The following is a 25,837-nucleotide window of genomic DNA, read 5'->3' as shown; positions in this document are numbered from 1 at the left end:
GACACCGTTTTGGGCACTGCTCTTACACTCTTTGCCCAGACTGCTGGGTGCCAGGGCCAAAGAACGAGGGAGGCAGCATGATGTTGACTGCACGCTGCCAGAGGAGTCCCTGGCTAGCTGAGCCGGCTCCCAGGCCACCCTGCACTGTTAGCATGCTTAAAACACTTGTAGCACAAGGGACAAGCTTGTGTCATGGACTGTAAAAACCATATACAACATCTGAAAAAAGAAATAATTCTGGAAAATTTGTGTATCTTAGTCTTCAATGACGGTCAAAAATTTATCACTGTAATGAGAATGGTAGTGTAAGAAAGATGGGGATCCCATGTTATACAACAGCTTAGACAAACGGAATGCAGTGAGTGATAAGCAACAGGGGTTCACAGAACAAATGTGGCACTGAAATAAAATAAGGATTTGTGTTTAGTATATTTACACTTTGAAACTCAACCCTCAGCCCCTCCTCTGGCTGCCAGAACACAAGGGCCAAGGGTACACTTCCACTTGAGGGGCACACGGCCGACTTTAAACTTTCTTTGTTTGGTACCAAGGGTTTGTTGAAGGTGCAGGAGCATGGAAAGGGGGGGCATGATACCACGTGTCATCCACTGCTTTACTGCTAGCGTAACTTGCAGCAATTCTGAGGGTCTCCACGCTAACTCCCTGAACTGCTTTGATATAAACTGACTCAAAACCACAGCAGAAGGAAGCTAGTTTTCTCCCCTCTCCCCTTAACTGTGCCAAGTGCAGCATGGATTGAGCTCCTGCTGAATACAACATCGGCATATCTGCCAAGGCTTATATAGTATCACATACATTAGAAGAAACAGAAAAAAATGCTTTGTAAACAGAAACACTGAAATACGGATTAATAGTTCTCCATTGTGAAAGCATCAGCAAAATATTAATGGCAGGACTGCAGACACTTAACAGGGGAAGTGGTGTCTTTTCAGGATTGGTCTAGTGAGTCTTTACTTTCCAATCCACTGTATTCATTAATAATTTAGTGGCAAGCATCAGACGTAAATTCCAGATTGATGACATGGTAGACAACAGTAAAAACAAACAAGGAGATGCCTAAGAGAGAACAGGACTGTGAAGCAAGCAGAGATAGAAAAGATATAAATGAGGTGGTTTCAATTCTAACAGGCATAAACTAATATGCATAAAGGAAGCCATCACTGGAATAGATGGGATGTGTTCATGCCAAAACCAGAAACACAAAAAAAGATACGTAAATAATACCCATTCTGACTGAAATGAGAAGTGGTAATAAGGATTGATAATAGTGTAGGTGACATTTTAGAAGGTATAATCTTACTAGAACTTAAGCAGATAACTTCTGATCTCCTTATTCCAATCTGTTCAACTAGATACCTGTGCGCTCCTTATTTCTTTAGTCCAGTAAGGTGCAACGCATTTAATTTTTTGGTTAAAAGCTTCGGCACTATCTGATATTCCCTTTAACTGCCATGCCTGTTCCACAACTCACGGAGCGTAAAACAAAATCTTGCATTCATTAGCGCATTTTCTCAGTAGACCTGCAGCTGCAGTGAACAGTCACAAACCTATGCAAAAACACAGCCACGGGCTTCTTTTCTACTAAGTACACTTTTCCGAGGTGCTGCTTCTCTTACGGAACTGCGTGCATTGAGAGTAGCTTTGCCTGAACTCTTTGGATATCTTAAGTGCCCGGGCCTACTTTCCTTTCTTATGTTGGATTCTAATGAAAACCGACAGGAATTTGGCCTCAATAGCTTCCACGGGATCAAGGTCTGGTTCAGTAAAGGATTAAGCCTATTGTTGCTGAACGCACGCTGCCAGCGAGGGACCTTTCCTTTTCTCTGGTCTCTGTTCTTTGACTCAGCCTCACACAGACCTCTTTAAAGAGCAGTACGGGTTGCCACATAAATGTTTGTCCTTGGATGCAATCGTGCCACATTTGTTAAAACCGGTGCTAATTACAGGTAGGCTCTTTCCAGACTTTGAGAAAAACTCCGTGGTTTAACCAGACACATTTGTTTCAGTATTCCCGATTACAGTTAGAATTTAACATCCTTATCTTTCGTGTTCTCAGACGCTCGTGATTTCTGGGCGTTAAAAGATCACGAGCGGCCACCACCGCCGCAGGCCCGGGGCGACCCAGCGCGCACCCGCAGGCACCCCGAAACGTTTTAAGGTTTCCGTTTGCGTGCAACGAGTAGCTGGGGACACGGCCGCAGCGGTTCCAGCTCGAAGGACGCGTGGATTATTGCTTCCCGCTCTGCTTTATCCGGGAATTAAGACAGCAGGCCTGTCGACTGCTTCCGACAACGGCAGGCAACGCAAGATGGCGAAGGGGCAGGTCAAGGTGTCCCGTCCCCCCCGCACCACGCAGGACCCCCGAAGGGGGGGGGGCCGTCGCCGCCGCCTCCCCGTTAGCCCGGGAGCAGCCGGACCGGCGCAGGCCCCGCAGGCCCGGCCGCCATAACGCCGCCGCCGCGGGGACGTGACGGGACGAGACGAGGCGGTGTCACGTAATGGCGTCACGGGCGCCCCTCCCCCTCCGCGGCGTCACAGTGGCGCGTTCTCTCCCCCGCCCCCGGTCCCGCGCGTGACGTCGGCGCGTCCCGCTGTCCCGGCGGCGGGGCCGGAGGAGGAGGCGGCAGGTGACGGCGGCGGGCTGAGCCGGCCGGCCCGGCGGGTGAGTGCCTGGCCCAGCCGGTCCCTGGCGCCGCCGCGGGAGGAGGAGGAGGAGGAGGAGGGAGCGGGAGGCCGCCGCCGCCAACGGTCGCTCCAACACCCCCCCGGGGCCGGCGCTGCCCACCCCCCCCCCTCCCCTCAGCGGTGAGCGGGCGCCGAGGCCTGGCCGCGCGGGCGAGCACCCCGAACAAAAGGCCGGCGAGCGGCACGGTGTGGGTGTGGGTGCGGGTGTCGGTGTGGGTATCGGTGTGGGTGCGGGCCTGCCGCTGAGGGGCGGCCGCCCCGGCATTGTTTTGGCGGGGGGGGGGGGGGGGGGGGAAGGAGCGCGTCTCCCGCCCCGCCGGCGGGGTCACGTGACGGGCGCGGGGGGGGGGGCGGGAGCGGTCCCTCCCGCCGGTCCCGTCAGCCCGGCCGGGGCCCTCTGTCCGCCCGGTGTGGAGCGAAGCGGCTGCCGGCCCCCCCCCCCCTCCCCTCGCCGTGTCCGGGTTTCGTTCTTTTCGGTAGTAAAATAGGAGCACTAGCTGTGGCGGCGTCACGCGTGGCAGGATCCGCTGACCGAAGGGAGCGCGGCGCTTCTGAGGCACTCCGCCCCGCGTGGTGTCCGTCGGCCTTTCCGAATGTCGTTGCTGTAGGCGGCCGGGCGCGGTGGCCGCGGTGAGCTGGGAGGGCGGTCGTCCACGGAGTCGTGGGAGCCCGGTCACGAAGCCCGTGGAAGGAAGGAGCCGGTGGGTTTTTAATGGGAGGGCTGCGGTTTCTTGGCGCTCGGTGGTCTCGGCTCGAGGGTTTGGGTTGCGTCCCTCCAGAGTCTTAAAGCGGGACGTGACGAGATGGTCCGGCTTTTGGTGCAGTGTATGTTGCCACCACCGAAAAACTGTTGCAAAATATTCGGTAAGTACGAGTTTCTCCATACAAACGAGGTAATCGGACCGGTGAAATGGTTAAAACCAAATAAAAGTGTCGGGTCTTAAATCTTAGTGTAACTCTTTCATGATGTGAACTGGAAATCCTGTAGGTTCTGTTAACCGGTGGTGCAGTAGGCAAGTAGACATTGAATAATTAATTACAAGGAGGAGTAGGGAGCAGAGCTTTAAAACGCTTTGCTTTTGTCGGATTTGTAATGCTGAAAAAACAGTCCCGCTACTTCGTTAGCTGCTGCCTCTGGACAGTGGGCTACTTAAAAATAGTTCCTCAAGCGTCTCTGAAAATGCGCTACCAAAAATTACAGTTTGTAATGGTATTGAAGACACGGTGAAATCTGAATATTGATTTGGTCATTTTGAGTAAATCTTAAATATTGAATGTTTGCAAGAACTTGCTTTATAGTCTTGTGTGGTTAATACTGTGGTTTCTTTCCGAGTGAATCAAAGTACCAATTGTTTAAATTGCTGTAATGCAGAATCTGTACCGAGTGAAAGAAAAAGTTCTGTTGTTCTTGTTTCCTTCAAAATATACTGCATCAATTTAGATGTAATTGAATTGTCGTTTATTTAGAGAGCTGGAACTGCAGTATTTTTAAAGGCTATTGAATGGTGGACTCCTGGAATTGGTGGGGGAAAAGTCTTTTTGTCAAAATTGATTTTTGTTTGGGTTTTTTTTTCCCCCTCTCTTCTGTGCATGTTAATCAAGTCTATATATATGAAGAGATGTTCCTGTACTTCCTTTCTGTTTCTGAAGCATCGATAACTTCAGATGAACCAGTTTCTGCTTCGTTTTCCACACAGTGTCATTTTACTTGAGTGATAAACTTAACATTTGCTCTGTTAAATAAATTGAAATAGGATATATGCTCAAAATTCAAATTCAGTGGTCCAGTTGTAGCATAGGAGAAGAACCTAATTTTGAAGAAATACGTAGCAGTTCAATACCGAAATGGTTGACTGTTCCGCACTTGACTATTCTTCTGTGATTCAGTTCCAAATGCACATATAAGGGTTGTTTTTTTATTAATGTGTAATAGCAAAGGATAAGAAAACACAGGCAACTTGAAGCCTCATCACAATCAGCAATTCCTAAAGATATTCCAAGTTTAAGAAACAGATACAGAAAAGTAGGTAAGAACACGAAACAGCGAGGGTATTTCTCTGTTGCGCTCTCCAGTGCCCAGGGACAGTTTAAAAAAATACCTGATAGGCTCAGTACCTTGACCTGATACTACAGTGACAGTAGCAGACCTTCAGACAGGAGAGTGAGTTTTTCCCATTTAAAAAACCAGCCACCTTCCTTCCTTCTTCCCACGGCATTTGGCTTATGGCAACTTGTAGGGAAGGGTGAAAATCTGGGGTTCTTTTTCCCCTCCTGCCCCCCTCCATAATTGAGTTACAAGTTAGGGAGCTTGATGGAAAAATCCGAGTAATTACAGAAGAGCATTTACTCTTTTGAAGTAGTGCTGTAGCTGTTGGGTTTTCAGCCTGGGGCAGGGGGGAGGAGTGATGATTTTGTGATATCTACTTCAGAGTAATCTGTACAGAGTTGCAGAATTTGTGAGATCATCTGTCACTTGAAGTAGGACTCAAATAACAGTCTTTGGCTGGTTTGGTTAGAAGCTGGTGGTAGTTGAATGTACCAATGGTTTATGCTTGTTCGTTTTTAAAAAGCTAAGCTTTTACTTACAGAAGAGCCTTCTTAAGACTGGAGGTAACACTTCATTGACATTTAGGAGCTGGCTTCTTAAATATGTGAGTTTCTGGGATTTTTTTTATTGTTGCTGTTTTTTCCGAAGAAAGAGAAAAGTGGAAAAAAATTGTGTCGGGTCCCATAGTTTACTGGGAATCCAGTGGGCACAGTTGACTGAGCTAACAAGAAATTATTTCATTCTGTCTTGGTCTAGTGAAAGCTTGAAATTTTTCCTTAAGGAGAACCTGACATCATTTTTGGGAGATCGGTCTGGTAGGAATTCCACCACTTCAACACCTTAAAGTTGCGTGGAAGAAGCAGATGTGACTTGTCCCAGCAAGCATCCTGAGAGACTTTCAAGGGGACAAAGAGAGCAGTTAAAATGCTCGCTGGGCCTCAGTTTGGGAGGGGATGTTGCCCAATTTAAATTCTTGCTCCTCATCACTGGGATTGTCCTTCATGTGTTGCATCTTGAATGGAAGTTTCAAAATCGGTGTGTGATAGGATGTATGGATTTAGTGAGCGTGCAGAAGGAAGGGATACTTGCAGGTCGCTTCAGATAGCGTAACTCCTCATACTACATGCTTTTCTAGCATAGAAAATTAATTGCTGAGTATAGAACACAGCTCTTACCCACTTGACTTTGAAGGAGTCGTCACTGTCCAGGAAAGGGGGTTTGTGTGTAACCACAAGTGTCTTATCCTGTTTAGTAAAATTTTCAAGACTGCCTTATTAAATAAATAACGAAGTCATGAAATGTAGAGGTTACTTGAAGTGGGTTTGTGAACTAGCTCTTTTTAAGAGCTATGCAGCAATTAGAAAGTTGCCTTACCTTAATCCTATAATTATGCCCTAATGGGATTCTTCTAGGTATAATTACATACCTTGAATATGTGCATGCATTTTTATTTCCTAAGAAATCTGCCAGAACTGACCCAACCTTCTTCTCCCATCTCCACATAGCATTTGGTTTGATGATGTGCTACCTGCAGAAGTAACAGAAAACCAACTCCTAAGATGAAGGACTGAACACCACACCCACAGCACCAAGCTCGTTGCAACTGTCTCTTTGATCATAGCAAACATAGTAGTATCTTGTCTGAGTGGATTAATAGAGCCAAAATTTTAATGCAATTGCAGCTCTTGGTTTCAGATTGATATGTGAAGAAAGGGAAAGCTGCTAGAATGATGAGGGCAGAAAAGGTGTGGATAGGCTTGTTAATTTTTGCATTTTTCCTTAGGAGCTCCTTCTGAAAATAGCTGCACGGAATGTTACACGGAGCTCAGCTATAAAGAAAATAAGAGTTGAGTAACGTGTCTTATACTGAAGTCATCTGAACATTTCACTCTGATGTTACTAATGATAAAAGTTCGATCATTTGATGAAGGACGATAGCACAATACTATAGTACTATGTACTATAACACTAAATGCTCCATGTTCTCTCAGGGACTTACCACTCCTTGACTTTGCTCGACTCTTACAAGTCTGATCTGCACTGTATTTATACTGAAATGATTCTTTCCTTGAGCAAATTGAAATACAAGACGTGACATTCTCGGGTCTGCTGCGTACCATTCCTATGTGTAACGTTTTGCAGCAACTGGAAATTGTAGTTCAAAATGCTTAAGAATCAACTTGAAAGCTACAGCCCAGAAGGAAGATATAAACTCTGTGGCTCATCAGTCTTTTTACAGAGGATTCCCAAGTACTTTCTGTAACTAGGGGTGGCTCTTGTAGGTCAAGACCTTCCTGTTTAGGGTGAGAGAATGCGACAGTACAGTCTTGATGGTCCCCCTGCCCTCTCTGAGTTTGCAGATTCCTACTCCACTGCTGTAGAGTTATTTAGGTATGTTAGACGCTTACTGGTTTCCAGTGATTATTATGTATTTGTGAAACTACTTAGCTCAGATTCTGGTTGGTGACATACGCAAAATGTATTGTGACTGACGTTACCTGCTAGCCTGGAGAGGGGTGTATTTCCTCAGAGGTGTGGAGGCTGAGTTGCATCCTTGTCCTCTTTTTCAGAGTTTGCATGCTTCATTCTCCTTGAATGAACCTCGGAGCCCTTCAGCACTTCATAAAGAAATAAAGGAAGGTCCTAATTAATCCTTCTTTTGTTTACCTTGTGAAGTATCAAACTTGGGTCGTAGAGTTTGTTTATAAGCTAGTATGAGGACATACATATGTAGATTTATAAAGAAAAAAGTGCTGAACAGTTCTGAGGTTCATTCATGAAAAGAATGCATGTGATCTCTGAAAAAGAGGACAAGGATGCAAGGCTCTGGGCTACAGACTGTTTGAAATATGGAGATGCCTTAGGGCATGCACTGTTTTCTCCTCAAGCATCTGATACTAGCCCCTGTTAAGAGACAAGATACAGGCCTAGATAGTGCTTTGGAACGATATGATACGGATAGTTTTATAAACAGGTTTAGGAAGGCATTGTGACTTTTTAAATTCTCTGAATATAAGGAGTCATTTATTAGAGGTTACATTTGCATAAACGTAACATGCTCCTAACTTTGGTCTTGTTTCTCCTTTTGTGTGCATGGTCACGTTACAGAAATGAGCCATTAACTTACTACAGTTAAAGATAATTGCCTCTTATAATACTTTAGAAAAAGATAATTTGCTGAAGTCAGACATCAAAATAATTGACATCAAAACTGTGGGCCAAAATGGATTATTGCAAGAAATAAACCAGAAATCTGATGATATTTTTATTGAAAATGGCCTGCATCAGGTAAATGAAAGCCTAGTAATTTCTTTTCTGTAATGGGACCATGGCATTGTATTTTCCTCATTCCTGCCTCTGTACAGCATTGTAATGGTGATGTTGTTTGCTTTCCATTAGTTTGCAGAGAAACTGAAACACTGTAGTGTACCATTGGGCAGGACAAGTAAGGAATGAGCCAGCCTTGGGAAAGTGGACCTGCCATCCTAGCTGGAGACATCTGAAGAGAGGACATTTTAGTCTTGTGGCATGCTTCAGTAGAAATTATTCAGAAAAAGTAAGCTGCTGTTTTGCTAATGGACTTACACGTGTCAGCTCCTTGACAGGCTGCTTAGTTGCAGTTAGAATTTGACCTGGCGTTTGAAAAATTACACATTTTTGAGGTGGTTTTGTGGGAATTTACTTTTTCGTCCAGGAGAGTCCTAGAAGGCCCAGGGTCTTTTCATGAAGTTTTTATACATCACCTCTTCCGTACTTTGTGTGTTGATGAAGGTGCTCTAGGCTGTGCACCCTAAGTTTACAAATTAAATACATGTTTTAAAAATTAAAAAAAAAATAAATAAACCCACACAAAAGGATAATAGGTGGGATCTGGCAAGATTGTGGACTAGCTCGTCAGTTGGCTTTAGGCTGTATTTATGTTAAAATGCAGTGTTCACATGCTTGTTGTTCACTTATTTATACCTGAACTGAGGATCTAAATACTTGAAATAAAATTATTTTTAGAACTTGTCCCTGAGTTTGACTAATTTTTAGTCTCACTATTCAATAATGTAATTTTCCCTGTTGCCAGAAGTGACTTAAGGGCACCCAACCCTCCAAATAACAGAGCTTTACTGTTTGATAACAGTTCTAATGCAAAGCCTGTTTTGATTAAACCTTGTTATAAAATATTACTCTTAATTTCAGGAAAAATATTCTGTGGTCAGTTTTGTTCAGTTCTTAATACCATGAAGTTGCAATGAAAGTGCTTCCACAGTCATAACGTAGCAGAATAGCAGTCCTGGATGTTTTTCCTCCTTTCTGAAGGACTACCTCTTCAATAAAAATCTACGTGTACATCCTTATACCAGCTTATAAACAAACTCTATGACCTAGATTTGATACTTAAAAAGGTAAACAAAAAAGGATTAATTTGGATCTTCCCTTAAAAAGTGAGACAGCATCAGTTTAGTTGAATCTTAAAGTGCGTAATTGTCCTGCATTCTGAGCACATGCAACTGCGGTTGTGCTTATCTTTTGAGTTTTATGGTGCTGCGTAGCGCTTGTTTAGAGATAAGTGTTTACTCCTCCAGCTGTATTCATTTTACGCATAACATTTTCCTCCGAGTCATTAAAAATCACATAGGAATTTCAAGATAAGGCATTTACTCCTTTCTTTTCACATCCTGCATTATTGTCTTGATCTAGTAAGGAATCAAAGAACCCTCAAATTGAGTGACCTATTGAGCACAGTTCAAATGTTAGCATTTTTGTGCTTTCAGTGAACAGGTGAGAACTTTCGCTCTGCTTTTAGTTTACTACTAAGTTAGCTCATGATATCAGAATTTGATTTGTCAAAATGCATTGGATTTTTAATCCCAGCATTGCATTTTAATCCCCTCCAAAATCCTAATTATGATACGTGACTTGTATAGAAGTTACGTAATCTACTGGTTGTTTTAATCTTTTCTTTGACTCTTAAAAGGATAACCTTATAAAGTGTATTCAGGGAGGAGCAGCCTTTTGGAGAACTGTAGCGTGGAAGTAAAAATCTCTGCTGCTGTGTGTTTTTGCGCAGTGGTATCATTATGGGAGCACTTGAAAACTCAGATCCTTTACTTCAGCCATGGCTAGCGCAAATTAATCAATATGTGGATCTCTCTTTCAGCTCTTCTGTTGTGAGATACTGGTTGGGTTGTATTTGTGGGTATTTTGAAATCTCACTAGCTTTTCTTTCCCTGTCTTGTTATAAACCCCTAGTTTTGGTGTGAAATTCTGTTGCAAAATAAAACCTCAAAAGTGTGAGGCTCCCAGAAAGCAACTTGTTCACAACATTGTTAGCATGGATCTTGCAGACAGATGTGTACTGTACAGTAAAATGACAGTTAGCTGGTGGTAGGCAATGCTGTGCCTGCGTCTGGCATGCTGATTTAAGAACTGGTATGCAGATTTGTCTTTAATCTCAGAGAAGGAAATTCAGATATGAAACTGAAACATAGGTGGATACAATTATGTGCTACTTCAGGGAAAAAATATTTGAGCTGTAGAGCTTTTAAAAGAATGATTTGATAAAAAATGGATTAGAGAGGCATTGGTCTTTTGAGAGGAAATTATAGTGATAGAAGGGAACAGACAGCATACAGAAATACATTTTTAAGTAAATAGCCCTTAATACATTATTGTAAAGATAAACACGGATGCTGAAGCATAAATCTTTTTTTTAGTCTCAGCATGTATTCATAAGATGTTTAAAGCAGTGGAGGCTTTTACAGTAACACTAGGCATTTTCTCTTGAGGTAACACATTCTGCTAGGAATGTGTATAACACTAGAGCAGGCCATCCAGGGAGGTTGTGGTACCTCCATCCTTGGAGGTTTCCAAAAAACTCAGCTAGACAAAGCCACAGCTGATCTATCTAGTATTGGTGGTAGTGCCATGTGGAGCAGGAGACTGGACTACATGACCTCTAAAGGTCCCTTTTGGCCCACGTGCCTGTGATCGTTTTGCATGAACTATTCCTAGGTGCTTGTACAACAAAGACTAGTTTCACTGAAAGGCTGTTTTGCTGAAGATCAGCCTCAAAGTTCCTTGGGGATTTAAATGAAAAAAGGCACCTTTTTAGGCCTGTGTCCCCCAAGCCCATTCTTCTCCCTCATTTGATATCTGGTGTTTGGTTTTGATTGCTAATAAATACGAACATAAAAGGAAAATTACCATGAAACAGACTGAAAGATTGCCATGGCAAATATGTAGTTGAGAAAGCATTTGCATATTTAGGCTAGAATTTTTCAGCTACTGAAATCCTACACAATGCCAAAGTGACACAGTTTTGCATTCTCTGCTGTCTTAAGAGTTTGTTACAAAATCATCTTTAATGACAGAAATAAGATAGGCCAGAGAAGGTAGAGGCAATGACTTCACAAACCAACTGAATCACGGTTGTGTGTCTTCTGCAGTATACTGCTGCTTCTGCTGGGCTGCAGCGATTCCTTCTGAGGTGCGCTCGGCTATATCGGGGAGTTCGCTTGACGTTTAGGAAAAAGGAATCCAGGGTATCTTTTGAAAAAGCCACCTCAGTTTTCAAATCTGGTTTGTTCTGAGCCCAGTTTGAGGGGTGGTATACCTTGGTGCATGGGGACTAAGAAACAGAGTGGGAGAATACTTCAGCCGGGTGCTGCTGCCAGGCGTATTTTCTACTGTGGAAACCTAGTCTGAGGTACTGTTCAGGCAATCCCTTAAATGGATGATCACCAGTATTGTGAAGAGAGATAGTTTTAAGTTCAATGTTTGCAGCTAGATCACCTCTTCAGGAAAGAACCACAGCTTCTTAAAATTTCCTGAGGAGGCTCCAAAGTAGCTGGCTGACTGGAGGTTCATTAATCAACACTACTTCAGAGAAAGAATGGAGGAAATTCCAAAGCTTTTCTAACTTGGCATGATAATGTGCTGAAAATTAAACAGATAAAGATTGGTGATTAGCAAAAGAAATTCTCCCAGTACTTGATTTAGTCTGTCAGCTCAGGAGACAGAATGTTAACCTATGAGTTTCTTTGAGTTGAGCTTCATAAATGATAACTTACCTTAATTTAAGGTAACCATCTCATTCTCTGGATGTTGAGGTCAAAGGTGACGTAAGGTGCCAGTTTCAGTGGACAGAATAAACTGATGTAAATCTATCTTTGATCCTTTGCAGGATGGCTGGCTGTGGCGAAATAGATCATTCAATCAACATGCTTCCCACAAACAGGAAGACAAATGAGTCGTGTGCTAACGCAGCACCTTCCCTGACAGTCCCCGAATGTGCTATCTGTCTGCAAACATGTGTCCATCCAGTAAGTCTGCCTTGTAAACACGTTTTCTGCTATCTGTGTGTGAAGGGAGCTTCTTGGCTTGGGAAACGATGTGCACTCTGCCGGCAGGAGATTCCAGAGGATTTTCTTGACAAGCCAACTTTATTGTCACCAGAAGAACTCAAAGCGGCAAGCAGAGGCAATGGAGAATACGCTTGGTACTACGAAGGTAGAAATGGTTGGTGGCAGTATGATGAACGTACCAGCAGAGAGCTGGAAGATGCCTTTTCCAAGGGTAAAAAGAGCACTGAAATGCTAATCGCTGGGTTTTTATACATAGCGGATCTGGAAAATATGGTTCAGTATAGGAGAAATGAGCACGGACGCCGCAGAAAAATAAAACGGGACATAATAGATATACCAAAGAAGGGAGTGGCTGGCTTGAGGTTGGACTGTGATGCTAACACTGTCAACCTGGCAAGAGAGAGCTCTGCCGATGGTGCAGACAGCACACCGACGCTGGGGGCTGCAGCTGTGCAGCCTCTGGCATCCATTTCTGCTAGGGCCCTGCCGTCACTGGATGGTCAGCTGGTGAGTCCTTCAACGCCATCACCAGATGCGAGCAATTCTCTAGAGAACTCTTTTGCCCACTTACAAATAAATGGAGACAGTATGGCTGAAAGGAGTCATAGGGGAGAGGGAGAAGAAGACCACGAATCATCATCTTCTGGGAGGGTGCCAGCCCCTGACACCTCTGTGGAGGAGACCGAATCGGATGCTAGCAGCGATAGTGAGGATGTATCGGCCCACCTTCAGCAACGCCTGTCCTCTGTCCAGCAGAGACACTCGAGTGCAAACGCAAGCCAGTCAGGAGCGGATAGACCAGTGGCAGGGGGCGGGGGGGTAAACACAAGCGTAAGGTCTAGAAGGCCAGATGGACAGTGCACAGTCACTGAAGTTTAAATCTAGAGCCATGCGATTAAAAACTCAGTCCTGTATCTGTAAATTTTCTGTCCACATTGGCGTTGCACTCAAACCTAGCAGTGTGTTTGGTGGGAGGGTGGGGTGAGGGGGAGAAACAGATTTGGCCTGTTTAACTCAAGTCTCTTAATATGTCTCAGCTGGAAGACTCTAACTGTACGAAACTGGGTTGTCCTGTTAATGGTTTGAAAGCTGCTTAGCAATACCCAGTTTTCTTGAAAATGTCTTGTGTTTATTTTGTAGCATTTTCCCTTTGGAGATACTCGATCCCTTTTTGGCCAATGTATATCTACTGTACAACTTGAATTGTCTTCATTATCTGACTGTTGCATTAAGTGTCTTACTACTTTCTGCATGGATTGATGTATGAAAAGAACACTAAAGCAGTGTGGGAGCAGGCAAGATGCTGGGTGTGAGCAGGATGCTTAATTTAATGTGAGAAAATAGATGTGAGTTTGGAGTTAAAATGTGTTTTTACTAGACAAGAGCAATCATTTACCTTCCTTCAATGGAAATGTAAAAATGCTGTTAACTTTTGTTGCAAATTCTTACCTATACACTCTTCATGGCATTTTCACTGGCTTTGCCATCTAGTCCTTGTAGTTTTGTTTTTGAGGTCTTTCTTGATCTGTCTCGTTTTTGTTACGGAATTTATAATTTAATAAAACTACATTTTATCAGTAACAATCTTATATATGTCTCCAGTTTAATTGAACTTCACTGGAGGAACTTTAAAGAAAACTGTCATAAACCAGCTTCCTGTGTTTGCCAAAAGGGAGGACTAGCTCTGAGTGGTATCTTGAAGTTCTTGCATCCCTGACTGGCCATCTCTTAAACACAACACTGTGTATCTTTCTGCTGAAAAATTATGAGTTGCAGGCTTAGCACTCACTGCTCGTCCAAAAGCTCGCTTCACTGTTATGGCAGGCGGAAGTATCACACACAGCTTTATTTTTAACAGCAGTAATGTTGAAATAAAAGAGCGTAAGTTATCAAACTTGACCCTATAACAGAGAAGACAGATGTTAAGGACTATACTGCTGTTTATCTGTTCTGCATAGCAAAACTAGTGGCAGCACAGAAAAGGTATTTTTGTGCTTGTACTAGAAATGCGTCTCCTAGATTGCTACAAACTGACTGCTGTGTATTAGAGAAGGTTGGAAGCCAGATCTTGCAAAGCACAGCTTGTCTTTCCTGTCTATGGCAGTTGTTTTAAATTTTTTTCAAATTGAGAAACAGCATTAGCTGACTCTGGACTCAATCTTTAAAATAAGGCTAATTGAACTCCAATTTTTAGTACACATATCCCTGAATAGGAAGGGACAGTAGCTGATACATAGGTACTACGCATCTTCAGACAAAAGTTGTTGTAGGCAAACAACCATCTGAAGGGAATTAAAAGGGCTGATTTTTAAAAATGGCAGATTTAAATTTCTAAAATATTCTCCTTACTGTAATGATGGCTGACATGTCAAATCTTGGGCAAAGCTGTGCCAGGCCTCCAGTTTGTTTCCTCTGCCCACAGGTGAGATCAGTGGGTCAGTGAACAAAGGAAAGTACAGAAGAGACTAGGCTGGAAGAAGGAAGATTACCTTCTTTCTCAGCTAGGAACGGATGCTCTTGATCACAGATTTTTTACAATCACCTTCCCGTTCCGCAAGGAAATAAGCCAGCTCATTAACATGGACTTCAGAAGGAAAGAGGATGGAATGCTTTTTTCTTCTGTTTGTTAGTTGTCAGCTGTCTTATTTCTGTTTTGAGTTAGCACACAGTGGCTCTAATCAAAGTCTGACTTTGTGCTGCAAAAACCTTCAGTAAGAACAGTTCTGCTATGTGCACACATTTTACTTCATGTGAGGGTATGTACTATTGCAGAAAGCAAGAAGCAAAATACAAGAACTTGACTCACTATATACTTAATTTCAGGATTTTCAGCCAAAACAGTCTACAAATAATTTTATCAGTGATTACCCTTGGGGGTTCTTGACCAAAGCAGAGAGGCAGACCGGGGTTCTTGACCAAAGCAGAGAGGCAGACCTCTGTTCAGCCAAACACCCATAATGCTGCTTTTGGCTCTTGCTGGCCGACTGCAGCTGTGAAGTACTAAAATTAAAGTAAGGCTGGTGAGAGCTTAATAGCCAATCATCAGAGTAGCAAATGCACTCCCCAGATCAAGCGAGGAAAAAGTAGTAACCGGTAATTCCCATCCTATATTTAAACCATTACCTTCAGTAGGAGATGGGTTCTCTGTCAATTTTAGCTAAGCCACAGCCACACTGCATTATGTGGTTTTCTGTAACTCCTTGCATTAAGTGATTTTCAACTTGTACAGCATAGCTAGAGAAATGCACAGTGGAGCAGAATGGAAAGGAAATTAAAATACTATAAAATCTACTGCATCTCTTCATTTCCCCAACAGATAACCACAGACATAGGAATCCTATGTCACGGTTAAAAAAAAAAAATCACATAGTGAACCGAGCATTCAGCAAGAACACCTAGCTTGCCTAGACTGCCCATTCGGTAAGCATATTTCTGTCAGCAGCAAATATGATAAAGTAACTATATTGCTAAAAGCAATCTCTAGAATCCAACTTTCAAACGCTCGGCCCAGAATCCACACCCCCATGAAGCACTCAGGCTGTCCCAGTGCGCAGAGGCAAGAGAACAAGATGGGCATTTCACAATGTAACGGGAAACCTAGTTTGCTGAGGCGGGAGCTGGCAAACTAACCCCTAGGAAACACAAAAGCTAGCACGCCGTTTAATTAGGAGACTGCGAGTATCAGTTTTGAGGTTTCTAATTTATTTTGTGCACTTAGTACTTGTTTGGTTTTAGGCCATTTCTGAGGGGGAAAAAAAAACGAGATTCAGCTTGTAGTCTTGAATAATTGTAAAGAAAATATAAATGCTTATTAGGTGCTGGTTGCAGGTATTTGTCACTTTAAGATGATCAAGTATTTTATGAAATAAAGCATTTAGGTTTGAAATTGGTAAAATGGAATTCCATTTCATCTCACTCAGTCTGGAGCTCTCGTGCTAGCATTCATGGTAATTTGCTTAGGCCGGTTTTCATACGAAGGGCTGTGCTTGCTTTTAAAACAGAAAAGAAACCAGAGAATACAGTATTAGGCTGCTCACAAAATCCTTGATCAAAACAAACACGTGTAATTATCTTCAGAACCTCCTGTAGCTATGTTTGGTATATTTGTGATTCCAACAAAATGAGTTTCTGTTCCCTTATCTGAAAGTGTCTCAGTACTAGCTAATTATTGGTCCTGTTCTTAGAAGCAAACATTGGCCTTTGATACAAATCAGAGAGGATGGCTGGGGAAATGCATTTGGTGAAATGAGAAGCAAGCTCATGGAAAGAGGTCCCCAATAGGTGTACATACTGAGTTTCACTTACTGGCAGCACAGGTCTAGTTCAAAACATGCAAGTAAAACAGATTCTGCTTTTCTGCTATAATTTCCTCCCTTTCATATTTATATCACCCATTGCACAGAATACACTAATGAGCCTTACAGCCTGGCAAACCTGAAAAATAAAAAAAAACCCCACCCAAATGATTCAAGGGTCTCTCAGGCTCTAAGCAATTTTCACACCCATTTAAAAATCATAATGACAGTATTAGTATTAGTTTATTCTTACTACTAGCAAAGACATAACCAGTTGCCCTTTAAAGCACAGTTTTTTGACTCATGACAGTGCTTCAAAACAGAGGAGCATGGACTGGAGCCCACTCTGAAGGTTCAGTGACGTTGGCAGTCTGGAATCCGTCATGAGTCTTGAGGAACTTCAGGAAAAGCGGAACAGGTTGATTACTAAACAGTCAAGTACTGCCTGACTATATTAAAACACCCATATTTCAGAAGTAATGGGTTTGAAGTCCTTTAGAGCACGGGCAAGAACCCAGCTGCACATGGGACTAACAACTGAGCTAGCAGATAAAAACGGGGGAGGGGGGGGAAGAGGCACAAACCAGAACACTACTCTTTCCCCATGTTCCCATTCCTGTCTCTAACCTGGAAGTAAAAATTGAACTTTCTTTTGGGGGAAGAGAAATTTGAAATCTTCCTCCAGCAGCAGTTTCAGGTGTGAAGGCAGACAGGCAGAATCAACAGGGCAGTGTAAGTTCCTTATCCTCCCGGAGGTGCCAGCTCAAAACACATCCCTTTCTTCAGCATTTCTTTTGGTTGCTTCAGGCTATACACACTCCCTGCTGTGAAAGCCATATAGTAAAACATCCCCAGCAGAGCCCAGCATCTGCTCAAAAGCTGCAGAATCTTAACAGGCAATTGAGCCTAATTCCCATCATTGATCTGTCCCAAAATCTTCAAACATATGCACAGTTACCTCACTGTCTAAAACTCAGGAATCCTGCCACAGTACAAGTTGTAACAGCGATTTCCATCCAAGGAATCACCTCCTCTTCCTAAGGGAGCTTATTCCACGTGCCTAGAGTTAGTTATGCCCTGTCAGAGCGAGAATGCACGTCAGTGTTGCATAGCCCAAAGTTTCCTCCTTCACGTGGTCCCCTGAGCTCAGATCTCAGCCCCTGCTGATTTAGAGACAAGTGCATCCTAACCAACAGTACAGGAAACTCTCCGTCATGGATATGTCTGCCTGGTTTTGCTCTCACAGATGTTCCATTTTAAGAATCACCTGCCAAAGCAGGGACTCGGTGCCAGTTTCTGATTTCTAAAGGGAAAACCCTCCCCACTGAGTTATCTAATTACTTGCACAGTCACTGGCATGAAGTGGAGACTGAGTTTCAAATCTTCTGGTCAGCCCAAATATGCCCTACCAGTAAAAATACTCTGAAGTAAGACGTAGACAGATCCACGCACAAGTCCTTCCAGAATGGTGAAGTACTCAGGCCACCCAGTCAGTCAAGGACATCCCACTTGGGAGCGTGATACATCATGGCCTTCCAAGATTTCAACTAGATTCTATGTAAAGAATGGGATCAGCAGCTTTGCATGTGCTCAGCAGCACAGGTCCAGGCTATGGGAATGTGCAGATGTGTATGTGGGTGGTTGGTTCCTCGAGCAGTGAGAACAAACCTAAATGCATTTAAAGACCTGAATCACTGTCAGTGAATGAGGCCTATAAGCTCCTCAGGGAGTTAGAGCTGCTCCTGTAAAAATCACCATTGAAACTGAAGTATCCTTGGCTACTTTCTCAGCAATTATGCAAAGAAGTGACTGAAGATGAAAAAATAAAAACTATCATCTCACCAGTTATCGTCCCTCCAAAGCTGCTTAGACACTGGTCTCATGTTGGGGAACTCATATGTCGCAGCTTCAGATGCACCTGTTCTGCAAATAAACAAACCTCCTATCTTTCAAGCAATTCATTTCCATACCAGTTAGAAAAACAAAATTAACTCCAAAGAAAACAATCTTCAGTCTCATTCCAAAAGAATTATAGTTCTATTCTCAGCACATTATTTACCTTTACATACTAATTTCACTAATGGCCATTCAGCGGGTGATTAGGACAGCACAGAATCTGCCGCGGATTTCTCTGTGGTTGCACACCAAATGTGTCTGCCTGACGTGAGCGACAGGAACGTTAGCGCCAGTTTAAATGAACAAGTCCTTAAATGATTCCATTTAATGCCTGCTTTAGCGAAAGCTTTGTTTGCAAAAAGGTCAAGAACATTTCTTATGCACTGACTGTCATTTATGTTTTGGTCTTCTAACCAAGGCCTGCAAATTGGCAGGCCCGCCCCACACAGTTCCGAAAACGTCCTTCTCTCTCCTTAGGGCAGCTTCCACTGGTAGCTCCCTTCCCGCGGTCACCACCTCCTTCACAGCCCGAATCACGCTGGCTGGACCCTCCGTGTACCCACTCAGCCAGGCTCGGGCTTCTTCCAGCGCTCCAGTTTCATCCGAAGAGGACAGCGTCTCCTCGGAGAGCCCAAGGCGCAGCGCGCTCTCGGGGTCCAGCCGGGCAGCCCCGCTCAGCAGCCGGAGGGCAGCCCCGCTGCCGACGATCCCCACCAGCCGGGCAGCTCCTCCCCAGCCCGGCACCAGCCCCATGTGCTTATGGACAAAGCGAATTTCACTCCCAGGCGTCATCAATCTGTCAACGAAGAACAAACACGCGGAGGTCAACCCGTGCATCGGCTTCTGTTTTCAGCTCGCCGGCACTCCATTTTCTATTTTCTCCTCCCCTCTGCTTCCAAAGGCTGATACAACTTGACAGCATGCCGATTACAGCCAGAGCTGGAGCGTCTTCATTTTTACATCACCCGGTGCCTTGGCTGCAGCTTTTGGCCCTTCTCAAAATGAGATGCATAGGCTGCCACAAGTAAAGATGCTTAGTGCCCACACCGATACCTGTAGTCAGCTCTAAAAAGTGTTTGAAAACAGAATTGCTGACGGAAGGCATGTTACGCTTACTCACAGTGCCAACGCTGCCTTGCTAATTCATGCCTAAACCAACAGGGTTTTGAGTAAAAACCAAGCAAACTAACACACAAAACGTATTTCTCAAGAGGATGGATCGTGGTCTTAGTATTGATCTGCACCAGGGAGGTTCTGTCAGCACCCTGGTGCTTGATTATAGCACAGTTGGGGTTTTTTTGTTCTGTACTTTAGAGGGTCCATGTGAGTTTGATTTCTAACTGCTCTCTACAGCAAGGGAAGTCAGGATGGATGCTCGACTTACGGCCCACAACATATAATAGAATTGCTTTCTATTTATGCTTACAGTGTGTAATAGAATTGCTCCCCCCCCCCAGAAGGTAGAGTCATATTCCTCTTTTCAAAGATTTCACATCTCTGCCTCTTTTCTACAGTCTGTCACCTCCCTTATTTAAGAACTCACCCTAGGGCTGATTAAGCTACCTCCCTGGAGGAGCTCTGCTGCAGCGGCTTGTACTGTCTCTGCATAGTGTTCACACTGACACACATTAGGGTAGCAGAAAAAGCTTCTAGAAATAGGAACATACAGAAAAGATGTACAGAAAAAGACCAGTACTTGTTCTTTCTTAAGGTGATGTCCTGCAGTGTGGTTGCTTGCTGCTGTTTCTAAGACAAGGGATGTAAATTACACTTGTGAAGTAGATTAGCTTCTACTTCAAGCACTAATTAGCTTTCTGAAGATAAATCATGTAATACTAAGATGTACACACAAGTCTGCTCCCTACCAATGCAGTTTTCCATAACAAAAACACCAAGGTGAGCAGCTTTAAAAGGGGCAAGAAAAAGAAAACCTTTAAAAATGCAGGTACTTCTAGGAGCTCACAGTTCCCAAATCTGCTTAGTTATTGCTAATTGTAAGTTTGCTTGGTTGCTTTTTTCTTAACCAGAGCACCATCAGCGTTCATGCCGTACTATAAAGCACCAGGGCTGCAGAGCTTACGCTTTATCCCAGACTCAACACAATGCACAAAGGCAACAGCTGACATGCCAGATTGCATGAAAGCCGTTTTGTAGAGATAGCAGAGGAAGGTCGTGTGACAAAAGGAAGAGAGCAGAGTATTGCAGGGGAGGAAAGGCTTTTAGCTAACATTAGCAAGTGCTTCCCAAACCCAACAAATCGCAGGAGCTCAGTTCTCTCCTCTCCAAAAGGAACTCTGCAAGTATTCCAAAACTACTTTACTGGCTCAGCTTACTTTGCAATTTGCTGACACCCAGTGTCCTACTGGGAAAGCAATAATGAAAACATTATTAAGGGCTTAATTCTACCTGTGCTGAGCGATGTGAAGCATTAAAAAAGAAGCTGTCATACGCAGCTAGGCATCTGATGGTAGACAACCTGTAGGCAGTCTCGTACGACAGCCACTGTGGGTCAGTAGGACAACGTTGTGTTTTTATGTTGAATCTGAGACTGTCCCAGGCATCGGGGTTCAGGACAGGCGTTTCAGTGAACGTCCCGAGGGCAGCGTACGGACTCATCTCGAAGTTGGGTCAATGCACTCTGAAGTTCACATGGGAAGTCAAATTTTGCATTAGAAGTACAGCCGATCCATCAATGCCAACAAGAAAAAAGCTGAAAACGTTTAATATGTGGGAAAGGCTCTGTTACCCTGCACAGTCTTCACCTCCCTCTGAGAAAATGGAACCAAACATGATGAAAGGAAATTAAATGCTGACAGCTAAATCCATAGAGAGACTGTGAGGCTGCAACTTCCAGGACCTCGCTGGGATTCACTTCGCCCTACAGTGCTCCTTTGAACAAGCTCCACAGAAAATACTGAGATAAGTGGTGGTCAGTAGGTGTAAAGGTAGTCTTGGACTGCCTTCAGGCTTAAGAAAGGTATCTACAGTTTTTCAGACTGTTCAACTACGAATCCTCTCCTGAAGTCACACCATTTCTTACAGAAACCACCCATCACACTCTGTCAGGAACACCACTCGCTTCCAGTCCTCGTGCCCAAGGAAGCAATGGAGACCTGGGCTCAGATCTGAAGAGGCATGTGCCGCTGCCGAGCTAGCCTGGGATCAGCCTCAGAACATCACCAGCTGTAGCCTCGCATAAATATCTCCCTTTTTATTTTATGAAAGGAATTGAGTCTACCTTCTGAGACATGACAAATCTGATTTCTCATTAGATGAATTTATGTAAGAAAAGTACATTAAGCATTACTAAACATAAAGAAGCAGACATCAAAAAGCTGAAAAAAACAAAGTACTCTTCTGCTCCTGAGCTGTTGATACCTTATTCACCTAGTACTGGCCCTGCCTGAGACAGAATAGTAGATGAATACAAAATGAACCCTGATTTGACTCAGTATGCCTGTTCTTGTCTTCCAGGCCAAGGGAATTAAAATCCAGGTCTCCTGTATCCCAGGGGAACATCATACCATTAGGCTCCTAGACACATGCCTTCCCTGCCCTAAAGAAAAGAAGAAAATCTGTTGCATGACAATACTGAAAAAATATTTATTAAATGTAGTTAACATACAAAGTATCTGAAGACCTTACAAGCAGAAACATCCTTCAGAAATGTGAAGGGTAGCAAAATCCTCATAACTTAAATTGGAAATAAGAGGTTAAGGTAATATAAGCACCAAAGTGCAGCTGAAACCTTCTTCAAGAACATTGTCTTTCCATGTTACAAGCACTATAACACCCCTAGGAAGAAAGCAGAGCCACCATGGGCCACAGCCAATTTTGGGTTAGTCGTCTAAAGCAAAAAAGAGCTACAGCAAATGTTCCTGCTGTACATTTTACAATGTTCTCAGACGCACTAAATGTTACAAATCCTCCACCTTTGATCAGAGGATTCCTTCACTCCATGACATCTTGTTGCGCCCACCAACTACCGACTGTCACGTCGCGTCGCATCACATCACATCACCGGCAATGCACGTGGGAAGAAAACCTTGTTTGCCATTAACAACACAACCTAACAAATCCCATCCTTAAACAGGTCCACTTGCTTCCTCGAAGGCAGCACTTGCTGTAAGCTAACAGGTACGCTTTCCTTTGCTAAAGTATTTCCCAGCTACTTTAAGCTGGAACATATACAATGAAAGCTGAAAATGCAAACAAAAATGTATTTTCTCAGTTTTTCACACCTGCTTTTTATGGTACTCCTGTTACTGAACTGTTCCAACAGGTATCATCAGGTCCTTGGGCAGAATTAAGATTACATTAAGGTTTGTGCTGGCCCTTACCTCCTCGTTTCCTGGACTTCGGGGTTTGAATTCCACTCAGCACTCTGACAGGGCAAAGGCACTAATAAAGTTTACTAGGGAGGGATAAATACCATCCTCTATTTTATGCATTTTAAAAGCTACCACTATGCTTCTGAAACACATGATGGAAAAAAAGGAAGCCTAAAACATTAAACACGTTGTCAGCAGCCTGGATTTTGTTCCCATCCCAGTGTCACATAAGGACGCAGCTCCTGACTTCCAATCTTCTCTTTTTAACTGGCGTGAGACTGGCACACCATGGTGGGAGGCAGCTGGCATCACGCAGGGCTACAGCACCTGGTTCTCAGCTATGGTTATAGTGAGAGAGGGCAGCCAGAAATGCAGGAGGTGACTTTTATCTCCCCCACAAATACTTTGGCCTCCTGCTCTCAAACCACCAATCGGCATAAATAATAAGCAAAGCTTATGCCTTGGGCCATAGGAAGTTCCCTCATCAAATCAGCTAACTTCTATAAATTTTGGTAACACAATCTATGAGGTGACTGAACCAACACCAAGTGGAAAATTCTCCAAAAACAGAGTCAAAGGCCTTGGGATACAATTAAAAGACATCCATAATTTTAACATGCTGTAGAGCAAGTGTTACAGAAATAATGAGAAATTTTCAAATACAACTGGACATTTTTGCAAAACATAGATGCAAGACAGCTGACATGTGAAAAGCAATGGTCATGGTCAGCCACACGTGCATTTTGGCCGACTGTCATTACTCAGTGAAGACGGCAAGAATACAGTATTGATATCAAAGGCTTTCAACCAGCCATCCAAACCACACACACAACTATTTTAAGCACAGGAAAACAGCAACGTTAAAGAAAAAAGAAAACCACTAGGAAAACGGTAACAGTAGGAAGGCTATCAAGGGCCAAACATTTGTTTTAACCAGCAAACAACAGAACAAAGTTGAGATATAGTCCAGTCATACACTTTCCCAAATACGTATGTTTTTCCAATACACTCATCAATATGACATCAGCTTAATTAACTCTTGTTAAATTAAGTAACAGCCGTGCTATGCTGACATGTGGCCAAACTAGCTTTTTAAAATACACACTGCCGGGGAGTGCAAGTTCAAGAATTTGTTAGAGGTCAGGTATGACATTATCTGTGGATAATCAGTGTTTATCATGCAAATGGAACTTGTTTTGCCAGGTGGGCATGAAAATTTGATGACCTTGCTTGCAAGTGACAAAAGCTCAGGTGTGACTACTTTAGGATTTTGTAACTTTGCTTGGCAAGTGCTACCAGGACCATCCACCACAGCAGCAGCTCTCAAATGCATGCTGGATCTTAAGTGAGCAAGAAAGCCAGTCCATGGTCCACTTCTTCCATTTTCCTGCTGCACCTTCTCAACACTCAAAATACCGTCCCTGTCCCATCACTTCACCTGCACCTTGCACCTCATAGTCTCACTCCATCTTCCTTACACTTCTTCAGCATCCCAAGGGGCACAGGATATCCCAGTATTGGCGGTGGGTTCTTGCAGCAAGTGACTGTCACTCAGGCAGCAGACAGTTACACAGGTAATATCTGTAATCTGATCTCCTTTCTCTTGCTGATGCACGCAAAACCCACCAAAAAAATGAAAGTGCTGCTGAACTCATGCAGTAGATGGGATGTTTTTAGTCAACTAGGGTGTTACAGTAAGTTAAAACAAAGCAAGAGAGAGTTGCGATTGTTGAATTTATAGCATCACAGTAAGAACTAAACTACCTGTTCCTTTATATGTACAACAAAAGCCCCGATTTGTGATTAAACAGAAGTCCTTTATTTCAGGTTGGCCCAGTGCACTACATAAATCAAGTAATATCTTCTAGGCAGCATACTAAATCTCTGGCTTTGCAAAAAAAAAACCCACCACCACCACCACCAACAAAAACTTTAAAGTGGACAACTGAAACACAGTAGCTGTTCAGATGAGGTGCAAGTGGGTAGTTGGGTGCAAAAAGCAAAAACATCTCCATAAAAGAGAGAAGTCACCTTGAATCTTTCACTGGAGACAAAAGCATTGCCATAGGCATCCAGAGTTCTCTATAACTACAGGATCTGAATAGCTGGGATCTCCTGTACTGTCCATCATGGCACATGAAAATCAAGGTCCGTCCATGCCTGAGGAGATGCAAGCGTGTGAAAGGGTCTTCAGCCGACAGCAGAATAAAGCTCTTCCTACAGTCACAAAAGGGCTGAGCAAACCCACGATCAGTGGCTGCAGCACATGCTGGGGGCACCTGCCCTGCCCCAAAACCCCAAGTCCTGGTGGTGTCCTCTGATGCTTCCAGCCCCTTGGCTGCAAATGCGGCCAGCCAATTCTGGAGCTTCAGTTCCTTGGCTCGGGCAGGGGTGCTAAGGGATCTTGCCCCAGGCAAGTGGCAGCCTTGCAAGCTGGGCCATAAGGAGCCATTAATTGGGACTCCCAGCGCTGGTAGCCTGAAGCCTGGGCAAGGACCATCGCACAGGGAGTCAAGCACTGCTGCAACCGCACGCTATCTTGAACGGTTCACGTAGCACATACTGCAGTTTGGAAACCTCCAGGCTTGCTGCCTCCTCGCCATTTTCTTTAGCATGGCAGGTGGCCCTGCAAGTTTTAACACGTACCTAGTGCTCAATCCACCTCTGATATCTGTGTTCCAAATCTTAGTCTGGAAGATACACTGGATATCATGTGCCTTCCCATCTAATATATCTAAAACCTATCCTCCCCACCACGCACGGACAGGTGTTAGTGCACGCCTAAGAAACTACAGAACTTCTTTAGCGTTAAGACACAAATTCTTGAGGCCTCGTATATGAATGCTCCTTGGCAATTTGCTGCAGAACTCATCCCTACCTTTTCCAGAATCTGTTAACGACAGAAGTAATTCCTGAGTATAGCCTTGAAAAAAAGACCTGAATACAAACCACTGCCTTGACATCTTCACAAAGCCACAGAAAACTTGAAGTTGAGAGTACTGACTAAAGTTAAGGCTGCAGCTTGTGCCTGCGGAGACCTAACCTGGAAACCTATTGATAGTTAATTACATGACAACATTGTGTTCTAATAGTGACAACTTGTCTTGTATAAGTACTTTGTCTCTCAAAATATTCTTAGGACCATAAGGCTTACTGGAAAGGCTAGGAATACTTTCATCAGTATCTAACTGCAGAGTGTACAGGGTT

The 25,837-nt window shown here is 43.7% G+C and overlaps 2 protein-coding genes across 12 annotated transcripts in view; one reads left to right on the top strand and one right to left on the bottom strand.

Moving 5' to 3' along the window:
* Positions 1-2,573: 2,573 nt before the first annotated feature.
* Positions 2,574-13,697, top strand: RNF146 (ring finger protein 146). Of its 3 annotated transcripts, XM_052781134.1 has the most exons (3): positions 2,598-2,683; positions 8,153-8,309; positions 11,928-13,697. In XM_052781134.1, the coding sequence occupies exon 3, from the start codon at positions 11,929-11,931 to the stop codon at positions 12,985-12,987; it is 1,059 nt and encodes a 352-aa protein (XP_052637094.1). In that variant the 5' UTR covers positions 2,598-2,683; positions 8,153-8,309; position 11,928; the 3' UTR covers positions 12,988-13,697. The 3 variants fall into 3 exon arrangements, with proteins under 3 accessions (XP_052637093.1, XP_052637094.1, XP_052637095.1); XM_052781133.1 differs by lacking the exon at positions 8,153-8,309 and having other exon boundaries at positions 2,574-2,683; XM_052781135.1 differs by lacking the exons at positions 2,598-2,683; positions 8,153-8,309 and adding an exon at positions 3,442-3,570.
* Positions 13,698-16,613: 2,916 nt separating this feature from the next.
* ECHDC1 (ethylmalonyl-CoA decarboxylase 1) overlaps positions 16,614-25,837 on the bottom strand; it is a 40,766-nt gene continuing 31,542 nt past the window's right edge. For 8 of the 9 annotated variants that reach the window (XM_052781136.1, XM_052781140.1, XM_052781139.1 and 5 more), the window contains one exon: positions 16,614-19,095. In XM_052781136.1, coding sequence (XP_052637096.1) covers positions 18,690-19,095 — 406 coding nt within the window. In that variant the 3' untranslated portion in view covers positions 16,614-18,689. The remainder of the gene's footprint in view (positions 19,096-25,837) is intronic. The other variant, XR_008234242.1, reaches the window with a different exon arrangement.

Source organism: Harpia harpyja, chromosome 3 (genome assembly GCF_026419915.1).
Source record: "Harpia harpyja isolate bHarHar1 chromosome 3, bHarHar1 primary haplotype, whole genome shotgun sequence".
Classification (NCBI taxonomy): Eukaryota; Metazoa; Chordata; class Aves; order Accipitriformes; family Accipitridae; genus Harpia; species Harpia harpyja.
This window is presented reverse-complemented; position numbering and strand designations above follow the sequence as displayed.

Excerpts from the sequence above, each read along its gene's own strand:
- RNF146 (XM_052781133.1), top strand. The coding sequence starts at position 11,929 with ATGGCTGGCTGTGGCGAAATAGATCATTCAATCAACATGCTTCCCACA.